This window comes from Rhipicephalus sanguineus, chromosome 8 (genome assembly GCF_013339695.2).
Source record: "Rhipicephalus sanguineus isolate Rsan-2018 chromosome 8, BIME_Rsan_1.4, whole genome shotgun sequence".
NCBI lineage: Eukaryota > Metazoa > Arthropoda > Arachnida > Ixodida > Ixodidae > Rhipicephalus > Rhipicephalus sanguineus.
The window spans coordinates 140141-154925 of record NC_051183.1 but is presented as its reverse complement, the minus strand read 5'-3'; the positions used below and the strand labels follow the sequence as shown (position 1 = coordinate 154925).

The 14785-nt window shown below is 44.8% G+C and overlaps 1 protein-coding gene across 1 annotated transcript in view; it reads right to left on the bottom strand.

Moving 5' to 3' along the window:
• Positions 1-13817, bottom strand: part of LOC119401206 (serine protease inhibitor swm-1) — a 36062-nt gene extending 22245 nt beyond the window's left edge. The window contains exons 1-2 of the mRNA XM_037667889.2: positions 13800-13817; positions 7399-7508 (exon numbers count right to left, since the gene is read on the bottom strand). Coding sequence (XP_037523817.1) covers positions 7399-7483 — 85 coding nt within the window. The 5' untranslated portion in view covers positions 7484-7508; positions 13800-13817. The remainder of the gene's footprint in view (positions 1-7398; positions 7509-13799) is intronic.
• Between the last annotated feature and the right edge of the window lie 968 nt (positions 13818-14785).

Here is a 14785-nt window from a genome sequence, read left to right as displayed (position 1 = left end):
CTTTTGCATTACGTCATGGAACAGGTTGTCTTTTCTTTTTAGGCATGGTGTGTTGGAGAGGCTAGAAAGATTTGCAGTCGCACGCGAGCATGTACGAACCTCTCAAGACGCAGCTCGGAATGAAATTGCAACAACCACGAAAATTCCAGGGTCGGATCTAAGAGGAACAGGGTACCGGTGCCCTTACCCCCTCCCCCCTTTAATTTTCGACGACCGTAGCGGCGGCCGCTACGAGTGCCTGCACCCTAAAGCTTTACTGCACCCTAGAGTTACTGCAAATGTTATTTTTAGGTGGCGGAGTTGCGCATCTGTTTTCGAAACGCCGCTAGCAATCGTGCACTGCGGAGAAGCTGATGCGCAGGCCGCCGCCGCTGCAGCGAACCGGTTTGTACTCCCGTGCCACAGTCCCGATTTCGTAAAGGCCCGAACACACGTACGCGTTGCAGCGCGTCAACGCGTGACTTTTTGACGCGGCGTCGCGCCCTCTCCCTATGGAGAGGGAGGGCGCGCAGCTTCGCGTAGCCGCGCGCCCTCTCTCCCCATAGGGAGAGGGCGCGACGCCGCGTCAAAAAGTCACGCGTTGACGCGCTGCAACGCGTACGTGTGTTCGGGCCTTAAAGGGACGCTTTTCACCAATACGAAGCAGCGCCGTATGTTCCTTGTGTCCTTGTCTATTAGGCACCGTGGAACGCCGCACAGAAGCCTTCGCGGTAGGGATGTCCGAATAGCAAATTTTAGGTTCGAAGCGAACAGTGATTACGTCGAATAATTTTGAATCGAATAGTTCGAATAGTATGTATCACACATTACATAAAAAAATTAGCATAAATATTGTCGAGGCCCAACTAACCTCCACAGCGTTTTTTTTTTTAATTGGAACGAGGCATGTGCGACTGTCATTCTTTTTGCTGCAAGTAAACGCTACTAAACTAAGCGCTACGCTACTAAACGCTACGTTTAGTAGCGTTTAGTAGCATCAAATAGTAGCAGGATTTCAATTTCAGTAAGATATGCAAGCGATAACCGATAAAATACGTCACACTTTAAAAATTACTATACATATACCATATTATAACATATAAGCACGTATAACAAGTTTTTAAACTTAAAAAATGATCAGAGGCGTAGCCAAGGGGAGGGTTGGGGGTTTCAACCCCCCCCCCCCCGAAATTTTTCAATTTTACTTGCGCATATATACACGCACACATACAAACACACGCACGGACATACATAACGTATAATTGACCCCCCCCCCCCCCCCCGAAAAAGATTTCTGGCTACGCCCCTGAAAATGATTAATCTATGTCGGAGTAATATGTTAATTTAACCTTGATGTGGGGCTTCGCGGCATTGCGCAATTTTGTTGGTTAGGTGTTTTCACGGCATAGCACTTGCAGGATGCAGTGAAACCACCTTCACAGGTGGGTTACATGCCGTCCAATTACGCCTATTCGTTCATAATGAATACTTTGAAATTTCGGAACCTTAAATTCGTGTCGAAGCGAATTCGAATACTGTAATATTCCTTCGAACATTCCTAGTGCTTGAATATTCGCACATGCCTACTTCGCGGCAAACAGACGCAGACAGTCTGCCAGTATGTCAGGACGGCAGCAAAATATTGTTTACCCTCGTTGCTCGCGACGGTAACATGCACAAAACAACAAATTTAACGGTTGACCTCAAAAAAAAAAAAAAAGGTTAAAGCTAAACCGCTCACATAGAGAACAGTGGTAGTTGCACGCTCCCCAGGCCTTCTGTAAACGCATCGTGTCTGAAGAAAAAAGATCACAGTTTCACCGCAAGCGCGAAGCAATGAATGCGAAGGCAACAAATTGTAATGTTATACGAAGGAAGGCTGGCAGCTAACTCTTTTGGATCCGATCTCGCGTAACTATACAAAACGTTGGTGTAAGATAATACGGCCGCTCCAGGGAGAGGTGCGCTTTTCGCAGTCTCTTGGCGTTGAGAGCGCGCGTAAAAGAGTATACGAGCCGTTTGCTGATGCCTGCGAGATAGCGAGCGCGCAAGCGATCGTGAAAGCGCTTTTAGGATCAAAGATCGCAGTTGCTGCTCAAGCACTCTCCCCTCCCCCGCATCCCTCCATGCTCGTTCAAGACGGGCGGGGCGTTTCGTTTCTGCTTGGGCAGCATTTGCGGCTGGTCTAACACGCGGGGGGATGTTATCGCATGCGCCCTCCGAGCGACGCAGATAGGCCGGCACGTTTCATCTCTGCTTCAGTCGCGATCGTCGCCCCTGCTCGCGAGCTTTTACCCGCGGGTAGAACCTACGATGCGCGGCGGGATGTTATCAATTTGGACTTTATACGGAACATGACGGCGACGGTGACGCCGACGGCAAAAACCCGTCGAGAGTGCCCATATAATTGCTATCGCAATACAAGTAGCCCTGTGACGGTCTTTGGTTGGAAAATACCTTAACAGCGCAGGCAACTTTAGGACTTTTCAACTTTAGGACCTTTAGAACTTTCTTTTTGTTTGGACTTTAGAACACTCTCTCCCTAACTAAAAAGAAAGCAATATGTCCGTTGAAGTTACGAACATGTACTCCCTATTTCCATATAATGAGAGCCATCTGTAAGTTCTACGTAGGTCTTGTTCGTGGATCTGAAGGAATCTGAAGGGCAGTTTTTGCAGTGTATGCGGAAGGGAGTGTGAGGCTCTAGGACTAGGATTTAGTGCAACAAAATGTGGATTGATGGTATTCAATGATCACGGAGACCATACGGTCTTAATACAGGGCCAAAAAATACCGAGGGTAAGCGAGTACAAGTACCTCGGAGTATGGGTAAATGAGGGGGATAGATATATGGAAGTACAAGAGAAAGCATCGGTAGCAAAGGGAAAGAGGAATGCTGCAATTATGAAGCACAGAGCTTTATGGGGATACAATAGGTACGAGGTGCTTCGAGGGCTGTGGAAGGGTGTGATGGTTCCGGGGCTTACATTTGGGAACTCAGTGGTGTGCATGAAGTCAGAGGTGCAATCAGGAATGGATGTAAATCAAAGGACGGTGGGCCGCCTCGCGTTGGGCGCTCGCGGGAAGACGACAAATGAGGCGGTAAAGGGTGATATGGGATGGACAGGCTTTGAAGTGAGGGAAGCGCAGAGCAAAATGAGATTCGAAGAGAGGCTGAGGAAAATAAAGAAGAGTAGATGGGCAGAGAAGGTTTTCAGGTATTTGTATAGAAAAGCGTTGACACGCAGTGGAGAAAAAGAACTAGGAGGCTCACCAGTAAATATACGGCTGGCAGTGCGGGCGATATGACAACAAGGAGCATTAATCGGAAGGTCAGAGAGGCGGAGAGGACTTATTGGATGACAGCGATGGAAAAGAAGCCGGCTCTGAGTAACTACCGAAAAGGAAAAAAACGAATAAGGAGGGAAAGGTTTATGATAATTCAAGGGGAAGCGCTTTACTGTTTGAAGCAAGGTCGGGCTGCCTTAGAACGCGTAGTTATAAAGCGAAATTCAGTAACGAAGAAGAACAATGTACATGCTGCGGGGGAACTAAGGAAACGATGGAACATGTACTGATTGAATGTGGCGATATTCACCCAGGTATACGTGTGGGCACGAGTCTACATGAAGCCTTGGGTTTTAGGGACAACAATGGAAAGCTGAACACGTCCGCGATAGAAATAAGTAAGAGACGGTTAGAGTATTGGTGGCAGAAAAGTAGAGATAAAGTACAAAAATAAATAACTGGGAAAAAAAAAAGGTCATTCTGCCTTAAGAGGCAGAGAGATGGACCGTGAATTATATTTTTTGGTATAATAACGTAGATTTAATCAATGCAGATAAGGCATTAGGACAACATGAAACAAGGAAGTTTATTTTTTTTTCTTTCTTTTTTTTCGCCTTCGAGCCTGGTGGCAGACATGTCACCGCCCCGTTATAAAGGGGACGCTCATAGCATCCATCCATCCAACCTGGTATTGTAAGGGAGCTCACCCACTAGGGGCTGGTTTCCCGAACAACCTCTCTGTATATAACAGCTTAATAAATGTTTGCTACTACTACTGGCAGAATGAAGACCTCCCAGATAGCTCTGATGGCCCGGACTGATACGTACCAGCTCAGTGGTCTTGTAGTGTGTCTCTTAGGTGGGGCCTAGATCCCCAGAATTTCTAAAAGGTGGAATGCGCGAGAAGAAAAATTTATGATTAATTATGCGTAAGTTCCGAGCTGACATCATTGAGGAAGATGGCAGACGTTTTTTTCTTTTTTTTTTTTAACGGTGGAGCTGTTTAAGCCGGCCGTAAAAACTTTGGTGTCCGCAGAAAACCATAGGTGCATATGCGCCACAGGAATATCTGTGGTACTCAGCCCTCTTTAGCTGTGAAAACAAAGGAGTTGTCACTTGCCATTGCTTCAGGCTAGGTAGAAGAAGGACTTATGGTTATCATAGTAGGCGAGTGAGAGAGAGAGAAAAAATACAGGTGGCGAGAGATGAAGCCTGACGGAAAATCTTACAGGAAGAGGCGCGGGGGTTTACGAGTTGTTGACTGGCTTGGGTAGATGTCGCGGAATTCAGGGGTCATTCAGCAATTGAGGTCGTAAAGAATCACGAACATTGGCATCTTGCGAGAAAACAAATACCGGCTTCAGCGTGTGTTCCTTGCAAGCTTTGAAGATATATAAGTTGCAAATGAGTTTCCGCTTGCGCAACCTTACAATGGCTTACAAGATCTCGTGTTGATAAAAAGGCGCACATGATCGTTAACGACCGCTAACTGCCGCGCAAGACACTCCTGGCTCGAGCCAGAACTTGCGAAGATATATTTATACTAATCACCGTTATTTCTAACCTGGCAGCCCATGGCACATGTCCAGATAAAGGGCATTCAGGTCAACCACTACGGTCAATAAAAGAAGGGTAAGTGAGAGAACCAGAGGAATAACAAACATTGTGCCAAGTACGAAAAGGAGGGTCGATAAGGATCAACTTCCGCATAATTCGCGAAGAAGCGGTGTTTTGATTGCGCCTTCCGATGGCTTCACGACGCTTTTGAAGCTACGAAAAAATCATGACGCTATAAAAATCAGCTGTAAGGGCATTTGTGCTGCCGCAAGCAACAGGTTCGTCATCGCCCAGCCGCTGTCCTGTCGCCTTTTTAAGCGGCAGCACACGTGACTGAATGTTGGGGTTGTTTGCAAGTGGGACGTTATGGTTCGAACGCTGCAATCATTTCGAGCAAACGGGCATGTCATGTGGCATCTTTTTTTTTATTTCGCGGGCATCTGTAAAAAGCATACAAACGCTAATTCAATAGAAAGTTAGAAACTGTCTAATCGGGTGTTTTGTGATCCAATATGCAACTTTTCCAATTTGATTTCTTTTTTTGCCCAGCTTCGTTCCTTTAGAAGTTATTTAAATAATCTTGCGTAATTAAGCAGTTAAGTAATACCTGACAAATAGTAGACATGCTCCATGCAATAGTCAGCACCATGCCTTTGGTCACGTCGTCATTGAGTGCGTCGGTATGTTTTAAAGCTCTGGCTAGAGTTAGTTGCGGCACCCTGAACATGCATATAGTCTCCAGCTGCTTGTGCAAGTCTGAAAGTACAATTAATGCAGCTCAGCATACAATGTTCGCTGAAATATTAATGAGGTAAGCGAACACAAAAAAGAGGTAAATGAAACAAAGCAGTTAAAGTCGCATACAGCGTAAACAGCTGCAATGAATTGCTTAAGAGTTGTTAAAGTAATCGTTCTTTATTACGAAAGCAATGTACGCATGCAGGTCAGTGATTCTACTCCCGGGATGTAGGTGGCAGGAAGGAGATGTGAATAGCAGTAATTTTTCATGATGGAACGCCAATTAACATTGTGAACGGTGATAGAGCTGTGATGATACGTAATCGGGGAAGAAATTCAGCTCATCAGAAAGGAAAAAGAGATGGTGAAGCATTAGTGAAAAATGCACAGACGAGAGGTTTCCCAGCAGCAAGCTGTATGTGTATAATGATGACAGGCTGAGGTTAGATCTCATTTTACCCACACAATGTGCTGGCGCATCATTGTGAGTTTAGTGCATGTGTGGCGTTCTTTTTCCTTCTTTTATTTTACGGGTAATGGCGACAACGCAGCGTGAACTTCTGTACATGTGTGTTGCCTCGCCTTCATCTTGGCGCATGCTTTTTACGCTCTAGTAACTGCAGTTTCTCGTGTTTAATCGTGCCTTAGGCGTCACTACTTGCAATAACTGTACTTTTGCCCTGGATTTTTTACCACAGAATTTTTTTTTCCCTCAAGATGCCGCCCGGGTCCTAGGACTTCGAGCCACCAATTGAAGCACCGCAATCATCGTCGACGGTGGGTGGTGCGGGACAAAGGTTAATTCCCTCTTCCCCCCCGCCCCGCCCGAAAGAAACTGCCGGACAGCCCTAATTAAAGTTCATTCATTTATTCACTTGTAACTTGGCTTGCTTTTTGCTGTGCTGTTTCATTTCAGCTCACTGATCCGAACTGAAATGTTTAATAATTATCTAATATGTTTGATTTTACCGATAATAGCTTTCGTTTGATGTGTTAGTTATTACCATCAATGTTTGTATAAGTAGTTGAAGATCCCACTACAGTTATTTTACATTCGGGCTCTCGCCTGTATATTTGTGAACCCGTAACTACTTTTTTTAGAGTAATGAATCTGAATCTGAACCTGAACAGCTTTCGCTGGGTTGTTCTGGCGTTTTGCTCAATGCCCATACCAATGTGCAGCAGTATGCCCGGCAGATACAGCATTTACGAAGAAATGACTAATGGACAGAAATAACTGCGAAATAATAGTGAGTTAGTTTGCCAAATAGCGCTCTTCGGTAAAAGCTAACGCCTAATCCGCAACTCGTTTCGAAAAACCCTCCACAATTTACTGCTCACGATTCCGCCTCGTCTCACAATCAACCTTCGCCAATCACTGACGCTGCCAACGTGCAAACCCAATAAGGGTTGGCGTTTTTTTTTTCTCATTCACCTCGGTCGAACTATACTTCAAGACTTTACACTGGCGGCTGGTTTGGTCACGACCGGCGTTCGAGGGCAACCGCAATCAACAACTGCTGCACTGCGCATGCGTCCGTCCGGGTGCCCGTGCATACGGGGTCAAGAATGCTCGGGATATCATTGAACCGCGCGCTACGAGTTCCACAGCCCCTTCGACCAGTTTGATCCGCGGAAGGAAAAACACTCAAACACACTGCGATATGCGCGGCTCAAGACTGGCAAGTAAGGACAACAAGTCAACAACCATAAAACAACCGGCTGGGAAGGTGGATAGATCGGTTGCGAGGGTCGGTCAAGCAAATATCTCTATATCTTTGCGCGTATTGTGCAGTCGTAGTGGATTGATGCATTCGGTATGCCAGGCGCCTCTACCTTGGAGCTGCTGTCCGTTGGCCAAGTCGCAGACGAAGGCCACCAGGGTAAGGGCCAAGAGCTGGGTCAATGAGGCGGCAGCCATGACGACACTCCCACAAATAGACGGGCTGTAAAAACCGAAACAAAAGAAAGCAAAACAAACGAGTCAGGGCACTCGAAGCGTTGGTCAACTCCTCGCCCAAGCGGGCCGCCGTGCACGCGAATACGAGGAAGAAAAACACTCTCCGTAATACCGGTCGTGGTGTGACACGTGTTAAGTATAGCAGACGCGTTCTCGAGGCTCGCGTGTAGCAGACGACGCTTTTTTCAGGTTTCCCAACCTTCAAACGCCTTAGACAGCTCTTCCAAAACAGACGGCGTCTAAAGAGCCGCATGCAGACGACGTTCTGCAGGGTTTTCCCGACGCGGTGAAACATCTACCGCCATCTGCGCCAGAAGAAGCCGCGCAGCAGACGATGCCTTCAGTTTCTGTGATTCGTTGTAGCGCAGGTACAACGACATGGATATTGTCACGAGGTAGTGACGGTGAAGAAGGCGGCAGTAACACTGGTAGATACGATACTGTTTATTGGGCGAGCCTGTGCCCAGAAAACTAAGTAACTCAATGTACTACAAATAATGCGCGCTGTACACTGATAGCGGCGATCACAGTCGTCGGCCGTCGGTAATCTCATCGACAGTCGAACGCGCCGTCTTTTATGAATCAGTGATCGGACCTTCCAGCGGTATCTATAGTGCTTGCTTAAGCTCAGGAACAAACTTGAATAGGCGCGTCCTGCGCTTTATCATAACAAAACAATCCACAACAATCGCGAAGCTTCCCAGATATTGTGGCGCGGCCCGCGCCGAGCGGTTCTGACAATTTTTGTAAGTGAAACCCTGTCACATCAAAATAAAGGAATATGGGTGCGTGGCAATATATTTTTAGAGAAAAGCACACTGTCTGTTACGCGCGAACTGTGTGCAGTCTAAACTGTCCAATGTGCCTTCAATGTTTAAGTCGTCGTTATTGCAGTGCAGCACATAGACAATCTCACAGGAATTTTCAGGTTCCCCACCTCAACGTGGCAAAACACACAGGCGCCTTAAATGCTTCAGCAAACGGCATTATCAGGTCACTTCACGACTAGATGTGGTAATAAAGCAGATAACTCTCTCGGTTTCTATAATTTTCTTGCAGCTCAGGTACGACACTCACACATACACCGAGAAGATGCGTGGCGCCATGCGCTTGGTGTGCGTTGCGTAATGTGATTTACATATATTTATTTCGTCCTATCAGGCACAACAATAAAACTATACTTCCATCGTTATTTTCGGGTTTTCGACCCCAACGCGGCAAAACCGACGGTGCCCGAAAAGCTGCAGCAGACGACGTTTTCAGGTTTGAGTTTGTTTATTTACCACAAACACAGTAAGTGGTTTGGACGGAGAAAAAAAGGTGCGTTAAAACAGCTCGACAAGCCCCACATTTCTAGATTCACTGTGGCAACAAGACGGCAAAAGCAAAATACATCTCAATACGATGTAAACGAACGATACGCATATGCATTAAAAGAAAATGTTATACATATAGAGAAATATTACTACGAACATACTTAACAAAGCATATTCAAAACAAAAGCATTAAAGAGCGTGCGGGCATTTTAGTAAGTACTTTTGGAATTATTCAGTGCATTCGGCAAGCAATAACCCAATGCTTGAACGCCGTGTCAGTACGCGGAACATACCAGTCTTCAGATTGTCAGTTTAGGCGCATATAAGGATTTAGTTGTCGGTTACCTAAACTGCGTACATAACGGCGACCTTTAACGCTGTCAGGTCTAATGTAGATTAATAAGGTGTATTTGTATTGCAGGTTTAAATTATTATTTTATACTTAACGAATATTTTTGAAGCGTTTGCCACGTCAAGGTTGCCCCACCTTGACGTGGCCAGAAAAAAAGAAGAGACGACGGCTCAAGTTTTCCGCAGCAGAAGACGGCACTGCAATGCAAAGGTGCCGCTCGCAGCGGTAGGGGGACATAGAAAATGCATGCGGATCATGTCAGGCGTGGAGCGGAACACGTTTCTGTCCGCTGACATGGTTACATTTCTCGAGGCGCCTACACGGATCTTGTCTCGAGGCGCTTATTCTTCAACGCTTGGACGGGATGCCGGCGTGTGTGGGCCTTCATAGCGCAACAAGTTCTACGTAAACGGAATCGTGTAGTTTCTTTTTTTCTGTCTCAGAGGCATTTATTACAGCGAAAGCCTCAGATGGCTCGTCAAACGTGAAATTTGACCGTCGGCGTCCTGCGTAGGCGGCGTCTCGCGTCCTGCAGCGTCGGGGACGAGTGATGCAAAAAATCATCATCTCGAAAGGACGTAGCCATATGGCGTCGTCATGTCGTCACACATCGCCAGAATTTGGGGCGTCATCACAAAATTTTGGCGTGACGTGACGTCACATGCTTTCGTCATCACATGGCATCGTAGCTTGGTCAAAAGTGGGCAGATCACGGAGGCAGTGCAAAACCAAGTGAGGTGCCTCCGATCCTGGAGGCAATGCAAAAGCAAGATAGGTCCACAGAGATTTCGGAGGGTGGCGGGGCAGCATCCATACAGTCGGCCGAGAAGAAAAAGCAAGATGGCTTTCGCCTTCGAGTCGTCTTAGGTGAATGCATATTGGACCCTGTGAGTTTTGTACTTGAAAGAGGCGCATTTACTTCTTGAGTGCTGCAAAAATCTGCACACCGAACGTACAAAAATCACTAATATAAGGCTTCTTCACAGATTTCGGAATAATTACAAATTTCAGACGCTACAATAGGATTTGCCAATGATTCTGAATAAATACATTCAGGTGTCAAGTTTTTCGTGAAAAAAAAGAAGCTTAAATTCTTTTTTTGTGAGTTTGTAATGATTTTGTCGACATCGAAAAATGTACTTTTTTTGCAGGACTTTCATTTTATGATTTTGTTATGCACTGTATAATTCAAAGCACACGTCAAGAATTTTTATTTTTGTATTAACACCTTTTTATTTCAGTATATTTCTACGTAATACAAAATAATGATAAAGATTATCTACATTTGTATATTATTCCTGCGATACTATTCTTTTTTTTTTCAAATGCGGCTATTAGCGCCTTTGCATGTTTATTTTACGTCTTGTTCCTTTCTGGTGTCCATATGTTTTTAGGAATGTTTCTTCTAAAAAATTGCATATAATGTTGCAAGACAAGTAATGTTTTGAAATGTAACAGCAATAATATGTTATATGTCATAGAATGATCTCAGCACTAATAAGTAATATTTTTTCTATGGTGTCTCGTGTAAAATTTTACATAGTTCCATCTGCCTTGTAAGGGTTTCTTTGGCCTAGTCTAGCTGTGCATAACGAATTTTAGCCAAGGAACCTCTCCAGAATCAGTATTTTTTCTGGAAAATAAAATGATTTGATTTAAACTATAATTTGATTTCTTTGAAGCATTTATTTGTTGGTCTGTATACACGCATAGACGGCTGATGCAGGACTTCTTCAGGATATTCCCGACTAAATAAAGAAAGCCTATCACTCGCATAAGAATGAATGCCTCGTACAAAATCAGAAATATACTAGTTTTTATATATAGATCCAACATGTGTGAGAATATTGTATGTTGGAGCGACGAAGCATGTATACAATAAAACGCATTTATGGGAAAGCAAGTGCAATTCAGAATATCATTCATTATGTACACTTTCATTTTTACAACGGTTGCATGCCAATGAACACTGCACCAGGTAAAATAAGAGCAGTGAAACAAACCGTGTTGGGATGTTTGCATTTTAAAACATCACTTTGGGCTTCGGTTATGCCAGCTGCAATAACTGCGTTGTGTGCGCTCGAAGCCTTTCACAAATTCGCGCTTCAGGGCGAAGAAGTGCGCAGATGTCTCTAGCCTCTTATTCAGCCTGCTGTTTCCTAACTAGATTTGCAGGAGGTTGGTAGCGCCATGCTTGAAACAAAGAGTTCACGCGGGTCATCTGGCGTAATTTCGTTTTAAAACAACGGAATGCGACCAGGGACGCGTATACTGTGCCATAAAAATGGTAATTCGCAGTAAAGTTGCTCCCAACGAACGTATGAGACAGAAGGCTGGTCGCGCCATGTCGACCCCTTTGTAATAGAGGCCACTGCATACAAAAGACACCTGTTCGAATGCTCTTTGAACCTATAGTTTCTTTTCAAGACTGATGGTTTAGGAATATAGCATACCGTATGTGAATCCCTTCTGAACCAATCATTATGAATCTTCTCTGATGATATCCTTGTCCTGACGCAGATGGTAAGCTTTGAGTGCAGTCACAAGGAGCCATATACCCAACAGTACACCGTTACCAGGGCAACCGCTATTGATCAGACCTTAGGGTGAGGACTGCTGATTTCACAGGATATCCTGACGGCACGCAGCCGTGCAATCAGTACTGACAAGGCCAATATAGGCTGTTGGATGAATTGGTGTTCAGAAGTTCACAGACGTTGTCTTAGCGGCTGTGACGTCGCGAGGGTGAAACCAATGACAAATGGCCATCGCCACTGTCGAGAAAACACCATTAGCAGAAAAGTGTCTCGAAGAATGCTTTGTTGGTGTACGGGGCAGTCCTCAGGTCTGCAGAACTGATATACTGCTCGGTAGTACTCGGTGGGACCTGGATCGAATAGGACTACATGGATCACGACGTTTCGGGACGAAAACCTTCGGGAAGACGAAAAATTGAGCGCGCCAGTTACAAAAGAAAAGCTCTGCAGTCGAAGAGCCCAAGATAGCTACATCTAAGTTTGTATCGAGGAAACTGGGAAACATTGAAGGACGAGATAATAAGCAGTGATATACATGTTCTGATAATTAGCGATCTGACGTGGAAATATATGAGGTATATTCATTCAAACAACCAGTTTTTATTTTAGTTTTTTTTTTCATTCAGGTAGCGAAACAACGAAAAGAAGTTGCGCAGCATTTATAGTAAACAACACAGTAAAAATTCAATGCTTTAGGCGTACGACGCAGAATGCATTAGCATTATTTCACTCAGAATAAAAACTACACCCTAATGCATGCTCCAACTTCAAAAGCCATTGAATGAAAAATGGAGGAATTCTATCACAACTGCAAGACGTAGAGCGAACGCAAAAAAATAAAGAAAAGAAAAAAGTGCTTTTTATATGTGAGACAACTCCGCAGCAAAAGTTGGTAAAAAATAAAAGCTAGGTATCATGGGCAAATTTGGTGGGGGTAATCGGAATAAAGCCAGAAATCACATTGTAACCCAGACATTACCCAGTCATCACATTGCCAACAGTTCCTTTATACATTAACACTTTCTTTTCGAACAGATAGAAAATGGGGGTAACCGGTACCCTAGTTTGATCATTTCAAAAATGGCGCCGGGCAAGCTATGCAACACGTGGGAGAGATAACTGGTGGTTTGTTGGGGTTACATAACCAGTACCAAGGTGCTGTAAACGATGTCGAGGACGGCAGAGAATTAGACGCCGTTGTGAAATAAGGAAGTTTGTTTTCCGCGTAGCGCTGAGTCAGGTCACGAAAGACAGCGGCAACGGGAAGTCGTCAGGGCAGGCCTGTCGTCTTATTGTGGACGTAGGATAGACTGATGATAACGATTACGATCAAACAGACCGCAATACTTGATCGATAGAACTTGGATTAACGATTGATACCTACTAAAGATACCGTAACTGTCTACAATCAGTGTTAGGATTTACGTCTTGTTGACAACTGTATGTGATTCGAAATGGCACAAATTGTTTCTTCATGAACGAAAAATTGCATTCATACAAAAGAAAAAAGCGAGCAAAAATTTACAAGGTACGCATTCGCCCAAGAAGACTCGAAGGCGAAAGCTCACCGATGTTGCTATATTATCGTGCACCTAATACCTACGTCCGACGTTCACCAGTTAACGGTCGATAACTAACTTTCCCTTGTTAACTCTGGACTTAATTTGCTTTCAGTAACATCATATCATGAACTATAACTAATCTGCTCCCTACTCACTTAATTTGCTTTATCATCATGTATGTTCACAGTCATATTCCTTTTAATATGTTTTCCTTTTACTTTCATTTATTCATCTTTTGCCCCCGTTACTACTTAATGAATAAGCCAGTATCGCGGTATTGCCTATCCAACTCCTTGGAAAAAAGAGAGAGATATATATATCACCGATACGAATGGTAAATGAGACGTCTAGGCTTGCAAAGTACAGTCTACCGACGTAATTGCCGCATCTCCACTTTCATCGATGGCTGAACGTAATCCGGATTTCGCCGTGACATTATCCGCGATACGATCTGGGACCGTGCACTCACACGCGTAACACGAATAGAAAGCAAAATCACTCGCTTCTTACCGATCACTGCACGAACGCTTTCAGTACACACAGCTTCCGCTCTCGAAACGTTCCGGAAGCCCGCAAAACGGACGGAAGAAAGTTATCTCACAGGATGTGCTCTGATGTGCGTGGATTTCCGGCCTGCTAGACAAATGATAATGTCAACAGATCCGTTCCGTGCGCTTCGAGTCTGCGATCACCGACAGCGCCGTTGGGTAGCCTCTCAATATTTGTTCAGAGTTTTAGTTGAACGTCCGCAGCAGCTCAGCGGACGCAGGCGCCCGGTGGAAATGGCTGGCTGTCTGCGTCCGCAGAGCTGCTGCGGACACCCAACTATATCCGTCTGGTGTCTTTATCACAATGTTCCAAACCCTTCCTGAGCAACGTGCTGATTATCTATCCGTGGCTTGGACTTGCTTCACCCTTGTTGTAAGCTGCATTGAAGCGCGCATCCTTACGGTAATAATAGTAATTGTAGGGCTTTCACGTCTCACCCACAATATGATTACGACAAACGCCGCACTGGTGGGCTCCAGGAGGTTTGACCACCTGCGTTTCTTTAACGTGCACCTAAATCTAAGCACATGAGTCTCAGCATAATACCTCCATCGAAATGCGGCCGCTGCGGCCGGGATTCGATTCCGCAACCTTCGGGTCAGCATTCGAGCGCCATAACCACTTGACCACCACAGCGGGTGCGGTAATCGATGACGAACTTTCGTTAAAGTTATTTTAAAGTAGTTTCATTACCTTTAAGAAAAGGTAATAGTGGTGTAACGTCGTTACCTTCGGCCAGCTGTAGATTGTAATGTAATGTAATTACATTTAAGAAGATTTTAAGAAGTAATTAGTGCTACAATTTCATTATTCTTAGGATTAATTTTGACATATCTGCTGCATAAGCAGCGGGAATATTCAGCTTTTTCTTGCGCCTCGTGGTCTCTAAACTTTTGACGGTGACTGCATATAACAGCAGGTAGAAGTATGCATAAAAAGATCATAGA